A 22,582-nucleotide genomic window follows, 5' to 3' on the forward strand; every position below is an offset into this window, starting at 1 on the left:
CAAAAGATATATTAAACTCATGCATAAACTTCATATTTGCCTGGCTTAAAAAAGTTAGCATTAATTTCTCCAAAATTTTAAACAGGCATAGAAAAATTTGTTCCCTGTGCAACAGAGAAATGCTATTGAGCACACAAATGTAAATGTCCCTACTGTGGTTTTATTTCATAAATCCATGTGTTGAAATTCAGGATATCATATCCTGAATAAGCCTCTTGATATAAAGATGGCTAAGAAAAAGATCATTCAAATAGGTGAACTCTATTTCAGAGTTACAAAGATCAGATAAGCAGGGCTTGATGCACTCCGTTGAGACAAACCACTCATTCAGTGCCAAGTATTATTAAAAATTCATTTTCTTAGCTGACACATGGAGTTTTCATGCAGAGAGACCATTATGAAAAGCCGTGCTGTTCTGATAATCTGTACTTCGATTTCTGGCATTATCAGTCAGATCAGAAATAGTGGGTCCAAGTGCCCAGAGGATAAAGCATCAGCTTTTCATTCTTGAGGAGATATGCTTAATGGAATGAGTTTAAGAGTTTCAGATGAAGAAATAGAAATAGAGTGGCTGAGAACATAGAAATAGAGTGTTAAAGATCCTGGAAATCCATCACCAAAAAACTAAGCACATGATCGTGCAAGCATTTATGCACTTCAGTTTCAATATACCCTTCAAACCAAATCAAATTGCATACACGAATTTGTAAAAATGACATTTAAATTCCTTTCCATTCTGAAATAAACAAAGTCCTTTTTAACCAAGGAAGGAGATCTTGTAAGCAGACAATTAATATTGCATGTCAAACAGAGCAACCCATCACAATTGTCTGGGCTTTCCATAATGCTCTGCAATACATTCTAGAGTAGCTATAAGATGTTAGGTAGCTCTCATATTGGTTTAGGTTATACTCAGTGTACTCTGATAATGTTTGTCCTAACATAACTAATTGCTATATAAAGCAATTTTAGCAGAAATTCATCAGGATACTTGAAGGCTATTCTCCTTCCTCCTTCATTTAGTACATTTGTTCATATCCAAGGGTGCTGAGCACTGGATATTAACTGGCTCCATGGAAGCATTAAATTAATTGCTAGATTTGTGTTACTACAATTGCAGATACACTTTAATTGGTCACAATTCACTCTGTGTGGCAGTGATCTTGTCTCTCAGTCTTCCAATATTTACATTTTGAATCGTAGATTCTCACTTCCTCCTAGGGAATCTAGAAACTCATTTGTCAATTCCTCCTTTTGGTCTGTATGCTTTTCCTTCATTGGGGATAACTGTCCAACAGCTCTGGACCTAATGTTCTGCCTGCTCATTACCTGGGTTGGCCAAAAGAATAGAAGATAAGGAAAAGATCTAAGGGAGGCATTTCTGCTCCTTGCAACTGCTGTTAGTAGAAGCTATCTATAAAAGGAAAAAGAAGACAAAGACAGAAATGGAAAGGAAATGGATAAAAGGAAAATGAAAGGAATTTCCAAAAGGAAATGGAAAAAAAAGAGGTGGAGAAGCTGCCAGTAGGTGAACTAAATATCCAGCATAGGTGCTACAGACATGAAGATGAGAAATTCTTATTCAAGGTACAAAGATTTTTATATGGCTTAGTGGGGGAAAGGGTGCTATCATAAGGCAATGCAGGAAGTTACTTGGCCCTTTATAAACAGATGGAGCACCCAAGAATCCCAGGTTAGCTAAAAGGTTACCTCGGTAGGCAGTAACTCACCACCTCAGAAGCAAATCTAAGGATGAACTGCCCCTGTTCTCATTCTGTATGCTAGCCAGAAAGTTTCCTTCATGGCTCAAATCTCATCATGAAGTCAGCTAACTTTGTGAAGTGCAACAGAAATAGCAAAGGAGATAAGCTACTGAGCTTTTCAGATACCTGTCTAACATAAAGGTGAACACCAGTTTGGGGATTTGGCTCATTTCTTACATATTTACAATCATATAATCTTCTCATATTTGATATAAAACCACATGCAAAACAGTATATGATTTTGGGATATCAGGCTCATATAAGGCACATAATTTTTTGTCAAGTGGGATTCTTGCACCCTAGGCCAGGTGACATGTGGCTTTTATTTCCAAATATTTCCCAAATACTTCAGTTCACTTGATCAGCTCAGAAATGCCATATTCTAACCTCTTAACAACTAAATTTTCAGGATTTTTTAAAATGGTTTTGCTTAGTGGTAACACTGGTTTACATTAAGGAGCAAAGAGGCAATCTTAGTTTCTTAGATCTTAAGTTATTAAGGTCAACATGACATGCATGACAGATTATAAAAATATACTGATAAATCAGATGGAAAGTTCTGCCTTTACACCTTTTCAGTCATTGTTTATACTTCCTGACTAAAAATCAAAGGCCAGGAGCAGGGTTAATCTTGAGATCCATGGTTGGAAAAATAAAGATTCCTCAGCAAAGAAAATTGAGAATATTTCTGTATTCCAGTGCTGCTCATGAGAAATACAATTCTACTGAGTGATGTAAAGGCTCTTGTTTCAAAGGAGGGAAAGTTCTGGTTTAAGCATGAAAGGTTCAGGATGTCCTATCACTGTTAATCACTTGCACCATTGATCCTAGCACAGGTATGTCCCTGGCTGCTTGAACTCTCTGAAGCTGTGATCAAACAAAAAGCAGATTAGCTCAATGAATTTTTTCCCCCGTATTACTTTTCTCAAAATGGATCCTTATCATTTTCAAGTACTAGACCAGAAATAATCCGAACCCTTGTTACAGCATCCTGTAAATAACGTTGTTCATAGTTTTAACTTCATTTTCCATGAAGAAATAATCAGGTTCCATATCCACTTCAGGATTATTATTTTCTACCACCCATCATGTGTATTAATGAATCTTCAGTAAAATCAGTAGAAACCAAAGTTCCAGAAAATCCAATGATAAAACAATTTTTAAACCATCAGAGTATTTGTTCCACATATGTAACTTTTCAGATGCCCACAGAGGGCATCATATCAGTGGTGCAGCTGGCCACTTGGTGGTCATGGAAAATTAGACGAGTTCTTCAGAACACATTTGCTATACTAAAGGTGTCATACAGAAACGTGAAACATTTGATATAGAATGGAATAAGATAAACTTTGCCTGTTACCGGTTTCTCGTGTCTAACAGTAATTCCAGTAGATGCATAGCTCTTGCAAATTACTGAGCAACCACAGGCTTTAAAAAAGACCAGCTATCACAGGAAGGAATCTGTTTCATAGCATGCTTGCTTTAAAATTATAGAAAACAAGTATAGGGATTACTTTGTTGATCTAGTGACAGAACTGTTGTAAAATTTAATATAACAGTATGGTAATGTCAGTTTATCAGGTGTACTGGGCAAATAGACATAGGTTAAAGCATTCTCCAATCACTGCTATCTGTATATACATTTTGAAGTTGAATGCAAAAAAAAAAAAGGACATTTCAGAATATGACAGGATCCTGATTTTTTTTTTTTTTTACTTTAACAAAAATAATGCTTTTTCATATATTCCCAGTCATAAAAAATAGGAGTTTGGATTTTTTTAATTCAGACAGTAGGTATTTAAAAACTGCTCTGGGCTAAGATTACATACAAGAGATTTACTTCTCTCAAGAATTAACTAATTTACCATATGTCTTTGTAAATTGATATGAAGACAAAAGTAAAACCTCAAAAACAAGGAGAGTAAAAAAGGTAGCTCTTCATAATGTGACAGTGTTGAAATATGAAAGCATACTAACCACTCTCCATGTTTCTTTTTCTTGTGGTCATGTAACAGAATATAAGACTGTTTTTAAAACACGAAAGCTCCTATTAACGTGTCAGTCACTTTTTTGCATTGTATCATGTTCACAAATAACATCATGCAATACTTTTACTCTCAGACCTACTGGCCTGAAAAGAGAAATGTAGCAAGAAGGAGGAGGAAGCATTTTTCAGCTAAACTGACCATCCATTTAGAATTCATAACCCTAAATTTTAAGGTGATGAATGAGCACCCCAACAATTCTGTTACTCCTCCTAATCCTCATCAGGTCTTGAATCTGTTGACGAAGTCCAAACAGCCACTTCTTTCTGCCTGATCCCCTCCCCTTGCTATTGCTGGCTCTCATTCAAGTCAGGATCACATTTATCTGAGCAATATACACCTAATAAGTCTTCTCCAACTCAGTTTGTTCTTGCTGGCACGACAGCTAGCTTCCCCCTCCACTTCTCTTGTCTTTCCTCAGACATCATTGTGGGTGTTGACACTCTAGCAAGTTACTTAAGGTGCTCTTAAATAACTGTCTGCATGTACACATCTCCCAGTAAAAGGCAAGGCAATTGCTGCTATAAGCCAGGTAAAGAGCATGGGCATGGACAACAAAAGAAGCAGCCAAACTAGCAATCTGCATGAGGATTTTTATTAGACATAAATAAAAAAAAATTCACAGAGTACTTTTCACAGTACTTCTCAAACACTTTGCAAAAAAGGCATGTACTATTGTCCCTAATTTATCTAAGGAAAAATGAAATATGAGAAGGGGAGTAGATTGACCAAGGTTGCCTGATAAGTTAAAACAAGACTGCAGATAGGTATTCTGGGTCTCAGTCTACTGTGCTGTCAAGAACAGGACCAAGGATTATGAATCTATTATGACTTACACCAGACCTCACTTTGACCACTGGGCTTACAAACATGTGTTTTCCTTCTTCCCTGTCTCTGTAGCTTCACATGATGTTAACAATAGCTACTCTCCATGCTGTAGTACCAAGCTAGTACCTCCCCTGATGAATGCTGATGTGAAATTAGCCATCACAATGTACATGTTCCAGTTGCCATAGTTATCATGCTTTACAGAGTCATGGGTTTAAAATTATTTCCTGAGTCCTGGAGATTTCCCCAAGGCTAAAAGAGCAACAGTCTCTCACATAATGGGTCAACTGGTCCAGGTGGGTGCATGTGCTTATTTCCTCCAGAGGAAATAAATTTAATGAATATAGAGCTCATTTAGGTAAAAAGCCTTGGCTCTCACAAGATGGAAGATGGAAGTAAGAAAAAATTTGAAAAGAAATTTTTCATTGTTCATAATGTTTTTACTCAATATAATTAAAAATACCCCCAATTAGGAAAAAAAAAAAAAACCAAACAAAAAAACAAACCCACCCCAAATTTTTCCTTTTCCTTTACTCCTTTTAACTCCAGCTGGGTGCTGCATGGCTGACACAGTCCTAGGTCTTATGCTGAAAAGTCTAGCATCTTATGTGTAACATAACAACACAGCTGCTTCATAAACCATTTTATTTTTGATCACTGTTTTGACGTGTTCAAGGCATCAGTCTTTCAGTTTTCATCTACTTTAATGGGCAACTTACATCTTACATCTTGTTTAATGAAAGGTTACTGTTGTCTCTCTGTAAAAGCTGACCTTTTTTCTTCATCAGATTGGAGGTCATGAGTGAATAGAAAATGAGGTTTACAGAAATGCATCTTAACATTGGAATGCCTTGGAAACAGAGGGTTTTAAATGTGGAAGGTAAAATCTACTTGCTTTAAAAATGAAGAGTGATGAGCAGATTGATTCAGTAATGCTATAGCTGCTGTCACAAGAACACAAAGTGAAAACAAGAGCATTGTTCTGAAAAAAAAAATTGCCAGCCAACACAAAATTGAGCTTTATTTCCTGCCACCATTTCACACCATCATCAAGTTGCTCATCTTTTGATCATTTTGTAGTACATATTTTGAGTAAAAGAATCCTTTGTGCCATCTTCCTCTCACACTTGATTGCACACTGTGAAGTGGAGGAAGAGAACTGAGGTGAGACTTGGGCACTGATGTCTCCTTTTAAATGACCCACAAAGGAAGGAGAGGGCTTGGAGATGACTCCTGGTGCCACTCTGCTGCCACACAGCCACCAAGGCAATTACCACCACTAAACCTAGGGATGGTGCCTTGGCCAAGACAAACCTTCATTACAGCTTTCTCTAATGTAGTGTAACACAGTCAGTCCCCCTTAACTTGCATATCCATTAGGTCTCACTTACACAACCATTTTGACCACATAATGCAGAGGTTTTAATCCTGACAATTTCAGGTTAAGATTCCGTTTTGTGAAGAAGCAATCCATTACAGATGCTGTCTTTATCAGTATAGTGCAGTTATTCTGAATTTTTCTAAATATAAGGAAGAAGAACTTCTATGTGTCACAAGCCATACACTTACTCTGGATCATCTCTGAGTTCTCATCACAGGTTGGAAATTCTAGCTATGCTTCTCTAAGTCCTTCTTCTAGATAAGGTTTAGTTTACCTACTTTCCCTACTCTCTTGAACATTAAATTCAGTTGGTTATTTTGCAAAGGTGAATTGCCTTTTTAAGGTAAAAATATAGCTTTTAATTGAAGGGAAGGTTGACCCATTAACAGCAGAAAATTTTGCAGTCTTCAAAAATAAACCTTCACCTGTGACAGCATCTTAACCACAATATGGGAGAGAGACCCCACATCTCCATCAATTTCTATAAACAAATGGTATTCCATGTAAGCTAAAGAGCTTATCCTCTCTGCTTAAAATGGAATGAGAATACTGATTTTCTCCCCTATTTTATTTTTCCATATTTATATTTTATCATATTGTATCTTTGTCAATTGATTATATTTTTGTTTCTTATTCTCTTTTACCTTTAGAAATAGAGCCCTTCTTAAATACAGTGTTAACTTGGTTATTTCATTTCCAGCCTGAACTGTTGAACTCACAGTGTTTGATGGCATTCAAAAGTAGGCAAAAGCACAGAGCTCTTACCTCTTGTTTTAAAATAGCTGCTTATATGGACCATAAAGAATAAGCCAAGGTTAATTATCTTTATTGTTTTTTTGCTCTTTAAAAAAAGGGGGGAAACACCCAACTGGGTGGGTGGGAATGTTGCCTGGGATCAGTAACAAGAGTCTAATATATATGACAAGCTGGTAACATTTCCAATAGTGTTCATTTTTATAGGAAGATTTCTAGACCAGAGAGCTCATAAATTAAATACTGTAGACCAGCACCTCTGTTTGTGCAATATAGTGAATTTACTATGTATTTTGTGAAAAAGCATTTTGGGTAGATGCTTTCTTTCATTTTGTGACTCTCAAGGAGGTGAAACCATTTCTTTCCTTCTCTGGAAGCAAGGCCCTGTTAGTTTCACTTATCTCTGCAAAGTGATAGTGCAAACACTTTGTCAAGAGGCCTGAACAATTACAGACTTCTTAAAGTAATTACTTTTCAGCAAAGTCAAGTGCTAAAAAATTCACACTTAATTATTTCACCGGCAATGGTTGGAACATGAAAGTGCTTTGGATTGTGGAAATACTACATACAGATATAGCCCAGTCGAGAAGGAATCCAAGCCCAGAACCAGAGGCCTGGAAACTCAGTTTGAAAGTGCTCCATAATCTATCATGCTGTTGCTAAGAGGATATTAATACTAGCATTTAGAATTGCAGTCATGTGTCTGACAATCCTGTGTTTGTACCAGCAGGTCAGTTGACTAATTGTGAATTGGAACTCCTCTGTGCACTGCACTATTTAGAAGAAAAAGGATGACAGGGGTACAGTTAACTATTAAGGCATTTGGGCCTGGGAGGGAAAGCAGAGGACAATCAAGTCCTTATTATTAGATGCCTTCCTGCAAATCACTCCCTTATGCAGTTACAACAGAAGGAGAATTCACCTTTTAAACTGAGTAATTGTGCCTGTCGGGCAACCCTTTACAATACTTTACCATCCAGCAAGAGCTCATTGATTGCATTAAGGATAACAGTACTCCACAGAAACAATCCTCTTAGGCAGGCTACTTCCAAAACCCTGTGTCTCTGTCAGTTAGCTGCCTGCTCTTTGAATAGCCAGAGAGATAAAGAAATAAAAATATTAAAGGCCAAAGCTCTTCTGATTTCACAACACTCTTTAAAGCCGGATGAGTGATTAGGGTGTTTGTAGCCTGTTAAACACCCATGCCTCAGGTGGAATGTTCCTCTGAGCACGTTTTACAGCAAATGTGAGACTGGTGTCTTGCTTCAGCTCCAAAAATACGCCTGCTTAAGCAGCCCTATAGAATTCCAAGTTAAAATGCAAGCCCCAGTGACTGTGTGTCTTCAGCAGTTGATAACAAACTACAATCAAAGCCTTTCTCTTTTAGATTACCAGCAAGAATCTAATCCAGGTCAGTGATAATCCTCCAGCATCTATTTAGCAATGATCCAAACAGACAGACTGTTCCATCACAAAAGTCACTGTTTCTGACATGGCTGCAGAGACTGAATGAGGATGGAGATTCCTCCTTTACTGTGGAAGCTAATTAGATTTGCAAGTAGACAGGAGAGCTGAACTAAAGCACAAGCATAGTGTTTCATTGTCAGCATCATCATTAAACAGCCTTCATTTGCTATTTAACAGAGTGGTAGAGGGGAGAATGATAACCCTTGATTTAATTACTGAGAGTTTCCCATCTTCTGTGTCTGGGACACATTTGTCAAGTATTCACCGATCTTATCACTCACCCCTCTCAGAATCCTCAAATGAATCTCTGACTTCAAATTCATGATTTGCTACTATCACACGACCCTCTCAATTTGGATTTTACTTCACTATTGTACGTGTCTCATCTCATTTTTAGATTTTTTTGAGTTCCCTTTCACAATGCCAAGTTGCCCCAACCTTTCCCATTTTTTCTGTGAAGTCCATTCTCTCCTCCTTCAAAAGCTTCCTGTGGGTCCTATACAAAAGCCTCCTATACAAAATGAAGGCTTGGTCCAGGAAGCAGCCTAGGCAGTCTGTGTTTACAGGAACAAACCCTGATTTTTACAGAGGTTATTAACTTGACACTTGGTGGTCTCCTGGTTCCAGCATTATTATTGTGATAGAAATGCCTTTGGGCCAGCATGTTTCCCTATATGTTCTTGGTAATTTTTTTTTTTTCATTTCCCCCCACCCACTTCCTTTTGAGGATATTTATTGGAGAAATTTCTTCTCCTTTTTTTTTTCCCCTGGAATTCAGACTGAAAATCACACACAATATGCAACCAATATATTTCATCTCGTCAGGACTACTCTGACACTTACTAGTCTACCGACTGCATAAAATGAAAGACAATGCATACAGAAAGCCAATTAGATTGGGATTACTTTGGCTGTTCAACAGCTGGGGCATAGCATATGTCTGTTTTCCCCATGGTAGAGTTAGGAATTAACATTTTACGTGCCTGACCTATCTAATCAACATATATCCTGACCTTACAAGAAACATTCAAAAATGAAGGTAAATGTGGCTATGCCAAAAAGTGCAATAAGCCAGGTTAGATATGAAGAGGTAATTGATTAAGCAGGTAACATATGTAAAGTTAAGCTTGAAGATATAGTGCATTTCCATCCTCTTCTGGGCTATTAAAGTAAATTAATGATCTAGAGCTGTGTAGGGGTTTCCAGAAAAAACACTATAATGGCCAGTTGGCCACAGTTTACAGCCTCCTCCTCCTCCTAGAAGGGGGAGATGTTTATTCTCCATCTTCAGGAAATTGCCAGCTCAAGCTTCTCACTATGTATACTTTATATCTGTATTCATAGTGCAGAAATGACAACTGAACATTAGAATAACACCAATGAATACAAAATATGATGTTGGCTTGGAAGAAAATGAACCAATCATAATCTTTGACAGGGTCCAGATATTTTCAAATTTTCACAATACTTTTTTCCATGCTTATAGTTTGGCAGCTGCTCAAAAGTACCTGGTTTGTGCTGTTTTACAGTCCTGCATGTGTCAACCAAGCAAAAAGAATTTTAAAAAAACTTTGCAAAATACAAAGGGGAGTAAGTAGTGTAGGCAGTGACTGCCAGACACATAGCTATGAAGCCAGGCTTACTTCACTATCTCCAAGACTCGCCTATCACTGTTCTGTGGTCCCCATAGGAAAAATGTTTTCCATCCAGGTTCAGACTGAGTCTTTGATGGTGCTCAAGAATTCTAAAATTTCACAGCACTCTTCAGCATGCTGTCTGGAGAGGGAGGGACTGGCATGCCCTGGTCATCCTGCATGGCTTGCTTCTGGCTGAAGGCTCAGCATCCCCCATGCCTTGGGCTGCTCAGGCCATTCCAAACCTCTCCAATCTGTAACACCAACGAGCCATGATGCCTTTTCAGTCAACTCTCCTCTCTGTGTTTCCTGGGAAAAGTATTGAGAGCTTTGCTGACTGCTTTTTATAAACCTGGCCACCGCAAGAGCTGACAGCCATTAGAAACCAAAGGAACAAAAGGCACAGGAGCCTTTATGCCGTTTTTGAGCACGTTACCTTTGGTTTGTGTCATTCCCCTGGACTCCCCAGACGTGCAGTGGAGGGACAGCGGAGAGGGGTGCGTATGTGTGTGTGCACGTTGGTGTGCGTGCGCATGTGCGTGTGTGTGAGCGTGTGCAGGGTGCGTGTGCATGAGCGTGTGTGTGTGCATGAGCGTGTGCATGTGTGTGTGTGTGTGAGCGTGTGCAGGGTGCGTGTGCATGTGTGTGTGTGTGTGTGTGTGTGCGTGAGCGTGTGCATGTGTGTGTGTGTGTGAGCGTGTGCAGGGTGCGTGTGCATGTGTGTGTGTGTGTGCGTGAGCGTGTGCATGTGTGTGTGTGTGTGAGCGTGTGCAGGGTGCGTGTGCATGTGTGTGTGTGTGTGCGTGAGCGTGTGCATGTGTGTGTGTGTGTGAGCGTGTGCAGGGTGCGTGTGCATGTGTGTGTGTGTGTGCGTGTGCGTGAGCGTGTGCAGGGTGCGTGTGCGGTGTGTGCGGTGTGTCCGCGAGTGTCACCATTCTCTGCCGCCGCGTGCCCGCGCTCGGGGGTCTCTGCGGGCGCGGCGGGGGCGCGGAGCGGGGCCGGGGCCGGGGGCGGGCCGGGGGCGGTGCAGGGGCCGGCCGGGCGGGGGCTCGCTGCTCCCGGCCGGTGTCACTTGCGAGCCGCCGCCGCCGTGCAGGCAGGCGGGCAGGCAGGCAGGGACGCAGCCAGCCGGCCCCGCAGGCAGCCCCGCGGAGCCACCGCGGCCGGCGGAGACCATGATCCTCACACGTAAGCTCGGCTCGTTTTGGGGGTGGCGGCTCTGCGCCGGGAGGCGCAGCTCCGCGCATCGCGGGCGGCGTTGGCGGAAAGTGCCGCGGGGCAGCGCATGGGGCAGAGGGGGACGGGATCCCGCTCCTGTTGTCCCGCAGGAGCCGGGAAAGCAGCGCTGGCAGGGGGCGGCTGCCCCGTCCCGCGGGGCGCTTGGCCCCGCCGCCCGTCCGTGTGCGCGGGTGAGCAGCGCCGTCGGGGCGGCGGCAGCCCCAGGTGAGACGGGAGCGCTGCGGGAGCCCGGGGTTGCTGCTGTGTCTGGGGAGCGCCCGCGGGGCTGTGCTCGGGAGCGCGGCCGAAAGGGTTAACAGCGCAGGAGCGGAGGCGCGGGGGTACCGCGGGCGCGGAGCGCCGCGGCCGCTCCCTGAAGAACCCCGTGGCGCATCTTTCTTTTTCGGTGGTTTGGTTTTGGTTGGTTTTTTTTTTATTTTTTCCGTTTCCTCTTCCCCCCCCCCCCCCCCAATTTTAGTCTTTCTCTATTTTGGGTGGCTTTTTTTCTTTTTTTGGGAGCCCTTGCGAGACGGGAACCGTCGAGTTCCTTTTGAAGTTTTCCGTAATTAGCCCAGTGCCTCCAGGAGCCCAGTGGCTCCTCCTGTGCGGCGGTGGCCAGCCCTGATGTCACCCCCGGCGGCTTTGATCCCGGTGGAGGAGCAGCACCTCCTGCCAGACGGGCTCGCCCCTACCCCCCTCTTCCTTTTTCCCTTCTCGAGGAAAACAGAAAGCCGATGCCGTTTTCCAGTCGGTCAGTTTTACGTTCCGTGTCACCCTCCCTTTCTCTGCAAACCACAGCAATGACTTAGTTCGACCGAAACCGTGAAGTTGTTGAGCGATGTGTTGCCATTAACCTAATGAGCTCTCTTGCCTCACAAGGCACTTACTATTGGTACTATTGGTGTTCTGGTTTTTTTGCCCCCTCATATTCTCTTTGGGAAAATTTGAAGAAATAACTACATTTAAACAATGTATTTAGCTAAGTCAGAAGGTTCTGCTGATGTGTCATAGTACTTAACACACCTGATTTGAAAGACTGAGGAATGCACTTTTATCTTAGCCCTCAATTATTTTATTTTTTTTACAGGAGTAAGTGTGATCTGTTTGAATTGCCCTGCCCTGATCAAGAAATTCCTGACAGCAGTTCAATAACAATTCTCTGAGTCAGGTTATGTTTTAAGGCTATTTGTAGTGAACTTAAGGAAGATAATAGGCAGATTTCTTGTGAGCCTCTGAGTATGAATCTGCCAACAGTTCAGTGCCAGACTGATTCAGCATCTGTCTGGCAAGCAGGCCATTGCTGTCTGACAGCACATGGAGTTGGTATTAGGTGTGTCTGTTGATGCCACAGCTGTAGCCTACAATAGTGTATCTATCAGGTGTTTATTACTGCTGTCCCCTAGGCATCCTGCTCTGCATCTCCAGTAGAATCAACAAAAACAAAAGATCCCTCAGATTAATGGGTTTGGGTTACTATTTCAGTTTGCTGATGGGATCATAATTAGGACTGAGATTCTTTGATTATGGAACAAAGTATATGTAAGAGAAGATGTAGATATTGTTTTGACAAGATTCTTTTCATCTACAAGTTCATAGAAATCCGAGCATTTGGAGATATGTGACCTCTAGGAATTCTTGATCCCATCTTCTTTTAAAATAACTTGGGTTGTTAACTGACACTTTTTTTAATCAAAAGGAAGTGCTAATACATTGTTTTAAACACCACAAGGCTTTAACTTCCTACATGTCATAAAATATTATTTCTAAGTGGTAATGAACAGCAAGAACATATCTGGTGGTTTTATTTGGTTTTATTTTTCACTAGTGTAGACTCAGTCTAGGAATTTTAATTCTTGAGTCAGGGTCTTCCCAGCTACTTCTGCAGCTGCTCTTGCTGGGCCAGAGAGGAAGACTGATGCTGCTCATGGAAACTTACAAATGCCCAGTGTATTTTGCCTCTGTTGGGGTGTAGGAAAAAGGTACTGTAGTTGTACTCATTCACTGATTTTCAATGCTTATATTAAGATTCCTAGAAAAAGGAGATGAGGTGGCTTGGTTTTACTTTTCTGGTTCTTCTGTTTCATTACATTCTAGGCAGTGGTTTGTTTGAGGCATGTGAATTTATGAGTTCCGCAAATATTTAGAGATGCAGTTTGCACTATAAATTTTCTTTTTCTAGGCAGAATACCACAGTATGTTATGTTTGGGCTTCTTGAGAGATTCAGACTTCTCTTCCAATTCTCCTCTGATGGGAGTTTTGCTACCAGCTTGAGCACAACACAATGCACCCTCGGCTGGTTAAAAGGAGACAGAGGAAGAGAACTCATGTGCTTAACAGGATGGTCCTGTACAGTAAACAAGCACTTTTCATGCTTAACTATCCTTCCTAGCGACAGGAAGAAGGAAATGAGGCTATGCAAAAGGACCCTGACACATTTCAGACAATGCCAGACCCACCCTAGCATTCATACAGTATAGCTACAAGACTTGGGGAAATAAAAATAACTTCAGATGTTTCCCCTTCCTTCCTGTGCATGTTATAGAAATACAGCAATCAAATGATATGCAGTTCACAGAAAATTTGCTAGTTTGATCTCCACTAAATAAGGACATGATGCCCTGTGTAATTTATATTCTTTGCATACCATATTGTTCTGCTTACGGTTTGAATCTTGGTGTTTCAAGGTGAATTAATTACAAAATTCTATATTCTATACAGTAATGTAGTAAGTGTAGATATACAGCAATTTTGGTAATTTCAGCAATTCCAGGCATATTTCTTGCTTGTATCTAAGAAATCAGTAATTCTCCATGGTGCAGGGTATCAGGGTCTTGCATGTTTTTTGATTTCCAAAGTTTTTTGCAAAGTGTTGTTGTTGTTGTTGTTGTTGTTGTTGCTGTTTTCTTTTTTTATTTATTTTCTCATCTATTTTCCCTCCTCCTGTTCAAAGGAAAAAAACAAATTCTGTCTTCAGTGATGAGAAATTTTAATGAAAGGCACAGGACTGGGCTGTGAGTGGAACTTTCTGGTTCTTTTTACTGGACACTTACTTGGCCATTCTTGCTGACAGTGCTACCCTATCCCACTCAGCTCATCTTTGAAATCAGTAGATCTGCTAGTACGGTGTACCATTGGCAAAACTGGCAGAACCAGTTGAGAGTTGAGAGTTGAGAATGACTTAGCCACCTGGCTGTAATTCATTCAGTTTCATTATCTGAAAGTTATAGAGTGTGACAAGCATTTTTATTTCTTAGGATGAATATTCTTTCAAATATTGTCTAGTATTTGTTTCCCTTGGGAAGGACTGTGGTAGATGAGACAGGATCAGGAAAAAAATGTTATCTGGTCTCTCCTTATAAAGACACAATAGGATGGCTCACTTATTTCTTGTGGGGCATTTTTTTCAAAGTCTAAAGGGTGCAGAGTTCTGTAGATCTGGGTTTAAATATATTTTTTTATAGTTGTCTAAATATTTCTATTCAAATGCAGTGGTCTGTACTAAGAACGATTCCTGAGTAGATGCTGGAAAGACAGTTGCTGAAGCCAGTGGTGGACACAGTTTGACCTTCCCAGACCTGTTCTTATAATTTACTGAAGTTTCAGTAAATTATCAGATTATTCAGTAAATTATTTAGATTATCAACAATGCATGCCCCTCTGCCCTCCTCTCCCATCGCATTTTTGCATTTTGGGGATGATGTCTCTGTGACCCTGTGGACCCATAGAATTTGATGTCCTGCTAGCCACTCTTCCCTCTGTTCTCCATGAATTGTAAGAACAGATTTCCTGTGCTCATAAGACAGAAGAAACTTTCCAGTGTAAAGCTTCATGATCTGTTTTAACTTTCCTTCTTCTTCCATCCATACAAAATGTGACCACTAGATCTTGTATTGAGAGAAGCATTTTCAAGTATGCAGTATCACAGACAATACTGCAACTGTCTCTACTATCTAAAAACAGGACATTCATAGTAATATTTGCTTTGGAAAAATCCATGTTTACATCTTTAATTTTGCATCAGGGAAGAAGGCATTTGTCTGTGATGCAATTAGCTTTATGCTGGGCTGTTCACTGTCAGTGGTATTTTGTATCTAGTGTTGTATCATCCCCACAGGATGATACAATATAGTTTGGGACTGGATCATCAATGAGGTTAACTGTAAATGGTTATGATGGAAAGGCAGTCATTCTTCCAGACAGTTCTTCCTACATGCATGGATAGTTTTGAGGTTACAAGCTCAAAGAAGTAACTGTCTAGAAAATCTATTTTCTTTTGTAGGAACCATTGAGCCAGTTCAGATCAGTTCTTACAGCATTGTTATTTCCTAGATCTGAACAGGTAGCTCACATTTTGTGCCTTTTTTAGATGAAGTACCTGTCATGCTGGGCCTGCTCACCTTTGCCTCCCTTTGGAGCTGAATGAGCCTTTGAGCTGAGCTTTGCACACCACAAGCTTGCAGACAGGGGCAATTGGTGCATTTTAGTGCTGGGCATGGGACTAGCAACAGTTAATGTTTGCCCTTCAGTATGTTCTCAAAGGTCATGCTGACCAAGTAATTTCTGAGAGAAGGTTAAAGTCATCTTCTATTTCCCACTCTTTGGAGGAGGATTTGGTTCTCACTCAGGAATCTGTCAACATGACCTCCATCAGAGGATTTGACTAACTGCTTTCTCTGCCCCAAATAATCCTCCTCCAAGACCACCCTGTGTTAAGCAGGCCAGATAAATAACCCACGTGCCCAATTATTTCTTGAGGGTTTTTTAAGTCATTTGACATCTTTTTCCTCTTTATCTGTGAACCTTCTTAAAAACAAGATGGGAGAAGACCATCTTTAACCTATAAAAAGAGTTGTTATATGACAGGAAAACTGCCACATCAAGCTGTAGTTTTCTGATTAAACAAAGTTAGTTTTTATCTTCAGATCAATTGGTTTTTAAATTTATTTCTGAATTCTCCTTTTTTTTTACATGCTCAAAATGTAAAAAAAAATAAAACCAAAAGCAACACAAAACATCAACAAAATAAAACAAAACCCTATTTAGGAATAAATTATTAACTTGCAGTGTAAACTAGGAGTTGTGTGATTCTTTTGTGAGGTAGAGCATGCTTTCCCAAAGTCTTCAACAAGGTAGCAAGTAATGCAGCTAACCTTAGGAAGCTAGAAGCATATTTAGTGGGGTGAAAATGAGCAGTAATTGCAATCTGTTACAAAGTGTATAGGGAAAGGGCTTGACAGACACATGGGGAATATCCTTTATTTCAGTGGCCCTTTATTAGATCCTGAAATGATGTTGATTTGGTGCTTTTCAGAGGTAATCAGTTGTGCTTGGTCCTCTTGACAGAGGAAAGGACCTCTTGCCAGCCAGGGCATGCTCTGGAGGTGATGGTTGTGCCTCTCTGACCTCCTGAAATAGGCCACTGTCCTTTCTTGTGCTCTGATAAAAACCTGGGTTTCTCTCCATGCTAAAAATAGCGAAACTGACCCCATTTATTCCTGCAAAAGTTTTGCTGGGTTTTAGAGACCTGTGGGTCTAGAGATCTGTGGATCCTTGCTGGGAAAGTCCTAGTTAAGTCCTCTGAAATTTACGGAGGCCCCCATTGATTTTAACAAGGGTAGTCTCAATCTCTAAATGTTTGATATACTTTCAACAAATTGTTTCTCTTTTTATGTTGTGAGCTGAAAAAGTTCTGAAGTGATTTTGATATGCTGAAGACTATGAAAAAGAGATTCAAGTTTAATAATTAGATTTTGGTCCACAAAAGCAGTATTGTGCTTGCTGTGCTAGCAAGAGTATTAGTGAGCAATTAAAAGTACTATATTCTGTAATTTGGCATAGTTGGGAAGGAGGGAAGGTACATACAGCCAACATACACCTCTGTAGATATTTTGGAAACCAGTCACATTCTTTTTTAAAAAATTTTTATTTTTATTTAGCTTTCATCAATAAGGAAATAAACAAACTGAAATCCTATCAGTGGAAGTAAGCCATTTGCTTTTTTCAAAAGTTCTGCTGACCAAAAAAAAAAAAGGGGCAGTGTTCAAGCTTCCTGCTTTTTTTTTCAGAGAAAACATCAATATATGATCTTAAACATCTGTTTCCTTACTTCTTCATCTGTTCCCACACAAATTCCAAACATACTCTGTTTCTTCTTCCAGTGTCCTGTGGTTTATACATAACATCAACTGCATAGTTACTGTCTTGCTTCAAGGCTCTGTAACTTGAAAAAGCCTGTCAGTCCCATGTTTAACCCAAAGCCAGCAGGAGACAACACAAAGAGAGTATTTTTTTAGTCGTCATCATATAGCTGTGGAATATCTGAGTAACATTCATCACTGTTTCTAGGGGTTTTATGACTAGGAAGCAGTATATGTATTTGGTGTCATATATGGTTTGCCTTAAGAATTTGTGAGTCCCCCTCTCCCCATCCCTCTGAAAGTTTTTAATAAGAGGTATTTTCTTAAAATTGCACATGCATCCACACTGGCTCAAATTGATTGCTGAGGCAGGCAGCAGTAAATGGAGGTCACAGCATGTATTGTTTGACTGTAGAAGGTAAATTGAAGCACACTGAAACAGAGGAGCACATCAAAAAAGGCAGCTGCAAATGCAAAATGTAACTTGCACTTTAAAGGTGAAAGGAGAAAAGTTACTCTCTTGGGAAGGTGGTTAGCTTTCACTTCAAAACCAGCAAGCTCATAATGAGTTCAAAAGCTGTGCTTTATATTCTCTTGATCTCACTGTCTTTCAGAAATGCATCCTTCATGGACTGAATGTGTCAGACTGTTATTCTAGAACAGTTGTATATGATTAGATGGTTCTCCTAGAAGTAGAAGAAATTCCATGTGTGTTAGAAATTTGGCAAGAGCTTTTAATGGGATTTTCAGAATGCTGTCATTTTTAGTGGTATAACATTTATTGACAAACTTCCCAAGTTTGTGTTTGAGTGCATTATCTTTATAAAATGCTGTTCTTCACTAATTATATTTTTGCTTTCTTTAGTCCTTGCTATGTGCTGCTTTCTTGAAAGGCGTGGAGCACTAAGTTAATGATACTGCCTAAGGAATATTAAACGATATAAGTTTGAGAAAAAACAGACTTATGAGAAGGAATTTAATTATTTTCAAGCAACAGTCACATATCTTCAAAGTGGAAACCATCTGTGGCCCTGGACACATAACAGGCTTACTCTTAGGAAGTCAGTCATACTGTCCCAACTTTAAAGGGCTGCAGGCATATGACATTACACAGAGCTGATTTATCATTTTCAATGCCTGCACTGCTCATTTGTAGACAGCTGCCACAGTGCAGTTATTTCCCCGGTTTGTCTCAGGTTTCACATCTGTGTTCATGTATCTGTAGACTGAGTGGTAGGGTAGTCTGATCAGATCTAATGTTGGGACCACAATTCACATGTCAGGGATTCAAGCACTAGGAAAAATGATTGCTTGTACTTGGGCAGTGGAATTCTATCCAAAGAAGAGTATTTCTCACATATACCACAGCTGGTCTTAAAAAAAATGATCCTGAATGATCTCAAGTTTCTTAGTAGCTCAGGACAGTGCTTTTGAGTTGAACAAAAATTTTGCAAAGCACCAGAAGTTTCAGAGGGATGTGACAGGTAGGGAGAGGTAATTTCTGATATAGACAGAAAAAGAGCATGCCAGCTATTTGCAGCCATTAAACTGGACCATCAGTCCTGGATGGGAAGAATCCTTTGTGCTTTCTGTGCTCCGTGAGCTCCTCTGTGCCTCAGGAAATATGCAGATAGATTATGGAGTTTTAGACATTGAAGTAAGGAGATAGTGTGTTCATGTCCAGCTTTCATGAAAGTCTGGAATCATTCTATGCACTGTATGTGAGAGCCTCTCCAGCAAACTAATTCAGGAAGATAATTTTATATTCAATTTCTACAAGGTTTTTTTTTTTCTCTCTTCTGAAAGAAAAGTCAAATAGTGAATTTCAACTAGAATAACTTACTTAAAAATAAGGACCAAGATGCAATTAAGAAGCTCAAAAAAAACAGTTGCTATGTAGGACATTGAAGTGAACCTTCAGAAGTGAAGCCCATTTTTTTCTTAAATTTGATTTTGACAGTGCTGATTTTATCAGTTTCACTACAGGTTTTTACGAGCTGCTCTCTTAACAGAGCCAAAAGGTGAGATGGGTAGAACTGATGTGTGGAGGTGCTAATATGATTGTAAAGGTGGCTGAGTTGAGGCAAGAGGAAACCATCTGCTTGGAAAAACTGTTCATAAGATGTTTAGCACTTAGGTGAAAATTGAGTCAATGCATGACTGTACAAAGATACATCTGCTTTGCACCTTGTCCTGAAGACCCTGAAAGAGCTAATGTTTAAATTGCATGTTATTTCATGGAAGTGAAAAAGAAGAATGAAAGTAAATGTTGTTGCTGTCTTAACTGGACTGCTATGATGATTTTTTTCTGAAAGAATGTTATTGCAGCATCACTGTGGGGTTTTTCTTTTCTATAGGAGAGAAGGTATCATAAAACAAAAGACTATAGACATCTTACAGTTCTCCCTTCTGCAACTGCAGTTTCAAACAAGGTGTCAATTGAGATATTTTTACTCTGAAGGTCTAAACTTGCAAACTTACAAGGCCAGGAACCAAGATTAACCAAAGTTTAACAAAAAGGGAAGTTAGACTTTTCCATTTTCATTTACTACTCTGGGGAAGAATTGAGTTCTCCTAATCCCTCTGGAAGTGGGTAAATAAGGACTAATGGCTCCCAACCATACACAAAAGGAACTCCTACCCTTGATTTGAGTATGGAGGACTGCTTTGTAAAACAGACTAACAAATAAAGCTGGTTCCAATAAAAATTTCCTGTTTCCTCTTTAACACATTTGCCTGTTGTTTGCTTACACGACACCAAGAATAAAGACTTCATTGTTGGTTTTGGGGTTTGTGGGATTTGGGTGGGATTTTTTTAATTTGTTTTGGTTTACTTTCTAAGAGGTTTTTTGGGTTTTTTGGATTTTTTTTTGTATCAGGACATTTAGAAATAATAGCACAATTTCTTTCTTGCCAGCGGTTTTTCGTAAAAGAACCTCCTGCTGCTGGGGGAGGGCACAGGATGCACGTCTGTGCATACATTTCTTGCTTGGAATGTAGACTGAGTGGTAGTTTATTGTAAAGGTTTTAACTGGCAAGGATGTTAGATTCAGAAAGGAAGTGGCACTGCAGGGATGGAGTGGGAAGGAGGGAGTGAGACCAGCCTGCAGCAGCTTATCAGTTCAGCTGCCAGGTCTTCATCAGAAATTGCTTTGCAAATCATGGCTGAAGTAGGACTTTCCTAAAATAGGTTGGAAAGCAGTGTAGAGTTCCTCTGCAAGTTTCCTCTCCTCCCTGTGGCTATTAGCTGGCCCCAGCCAAGCAAATGCAGTGAGTTCCTAGCTCAGATAATTATCTGTAACCTATGTCCCCTGGGATACTGAACAAAGGCTATTCAATGCTCTATCCCTTCTAAATGTTTTTAGAAGTAGTTGGAAAGTCTGATTTTGGAAGACCTGTTCTTCTTTCTTTTGTCTCTTATTATCTTGATTGCCACTGATCAGGATGACAAGGACTTGCACATAAATATTCTCATGTCCACTTGGATATGGAACTGGCAGCTAGCAAACCAAGAGTCCCAGAGCTAATGCTCCTGGAAGCTGGAATTTGGAAACTGTGGGAATGAGCTTCTTCCTCTAGGGTAGTTTAAATGATTTGGCCAGAACCTCAGGTTTAACCATGCATATTATTCTCAAGCACAGATTCCAGTTAAGCTGCAGTAATGAACTTTTTACCTAGACAAGCTCTCAGCTGTTTAAATTTGTATCTCATATCGTGAGGAAGCTTGTTCAGTGTACTCTGCTTTCTGTGCAGCTTATTCAGTGTACCTTGGGCTGGATTCTGACTATATTCTGGTCCGCCTGAATTTCACACACACACAGTTTTGTTCATACTCTGGCTCATCAGTAGCCAACAAGGTTGAGATAGGAAAGCTGTGTTAAAAAATTACCTTTCCTGTTGTCTGGTCACACCACAAAGGAGTACAGTCTAGGAGGAATCCTGAGTTTGGCCAACCTCAGTTGAACAAAAGGAGCCACTTTTGGGTCCCACCTCCCCTCTGTTATCAGTACCCATCATGTCCCTCTCTTGACCATGCTTGTGTGGGTGGAGATGGGATGGAGAGAGCCCTGGCCTCAGGGCACTGCCTGGCCCCTTGTTCAGGAGAGTACTCCAAACCCTTCACCCTTTCAAGGGCTTGCAACAGGACTTGCAACCCTTTGCTCTTCCAGGACTTGCAACTTGCCCTATGAAAATGGGGCAAATATGGCTTTTAAACACTTAGCACTGTCTTGTACCCAACCCTAGGCATTTACATACCCTAATCGATGGACAGGTGCACTTGTGTTTTATTGTTCTCTGCAATTCTTGTGGACAGATAGGAAAAAAATCAGGTGTTTCATTGCCTAAACTTCTTGGGAGCTTCTCAAAGGTATTTTGAAAGCAAATATGCTCTGAAAATCCCAAAGGCCCGTGACAGGTGGGTGCCCATAAAATGTAACCTCAACGTCCCTGGCACATTTGCGAAAAGATACACAAAGCCTCTGTAGAGAATGGTGAAAAAAGTCCAGGGAATGCATATTCATAATTTTCTAGCTCTAGAAATAATTTACAGGCCATACACCTGTGGTGCTCAGTAAAGGACCTGTGAACAAATATTTAAACACATTGAAGAGTGCCTGTAGTAGTAAGGAATCTGACACTTTTTTTAATTGCACTGCAAGCATCTCCCTGCATTTTTTGCCAAGTGCTTGTTATCTAGGATAATTTTTTTCCTGGTTTTAAATCAAGCAAAATTCTCATTCAATCCAAGCACTTCTGCAGAATGCAACCTATAAGATATTGTGTTTTATTTTAAGTAGTCTTAAAAATTTGTTGCAGATTTTTTGCTTTGCTACTTTAGTTGCTTCTGAAGTATTAATCAATCGTCTTGTTTGTCCTTGCTTTAGCCATACAAGTTTCAAATATTTTTTTCTTTATTGAATTTCCCACATATTTCCTTAGCATACTGAAATTGAAATACTACTTTAAGCAAAACTTTGTAATAGTTTGCAATTGGAATTGAAGAATGCCTTGTCTTAATCAGTAGCTAAGTCAATACGTCTGTACGTGCTTGTTCTCATGTGGTGCCATAACCCAAAGGTGAAGCAAACACAAGTTGCACAAATGCCTGCTTGTCCTGACTTCAACAGGAGTGGATTTTTAGATGTTTATTTATCTGGAATGTTGTGTTTTGGCTCACCTTAACCCTTTGGTTTGGATATGTGTCTTAGCAAAGTAGTCTGGCAAAGCACAAATATTTTAATACAATTGTAGCAATTTGGAAAATGAGAGTGGGGTTGCCATCATTTTCGAGACGCTAAAATGTGCCTGCCATTTCATCCAATTTGTGTACCTATATCTCACTGAGACTATTTC

General features: G+C 40.2%; 1 protein-coding gene across 3 annotated transcripts in view; it reads left to right on the forward strand.

The window, feature by feature from the left end:
- The window catches only part of DLC1 (DLC1 Rho GTPase activating protein), a 214,725-nt gene that overhangs the window by 165,602 nt on the left and 26,541 nt on the right, over nucleotides 1–22,582 (forward strand). Inside the window, exon 1 of one of the 3 annotated variants that reach the window (XM_066548400.1) lies at nucleotides 10,968–11,059. The exons of the other annotated variants lie outside the window; for them this stretch is intronic. Within the exon in view, the coding sequence (XP_066404497.1) occupies nucleotides 11,047–11,059 (13 nt within the window). The 5' untranslated portion in view covers nucleotides 10,968–11,046. Of the gene's footprint in view, nucleotides 1–10,967; nucleotides 11,060–22,582 lie in introns of those variants that run through there. 3 annotated transcript variants of the gene reach the window in all.

This window comes from Molothrus aeneus, chromosome 4 (genome assembly GCF_037042795.1).
Source record: "Molothrus aeneus isolate 106 chromosome 4, BPBGC_Maene_1.0, whole genome shotgun sequence".
NCBI lineage: Eukaryota > Metazoa > Chordata > Aves > Passeriformes > Icteridae > Molothrus > Molothrus aeneus.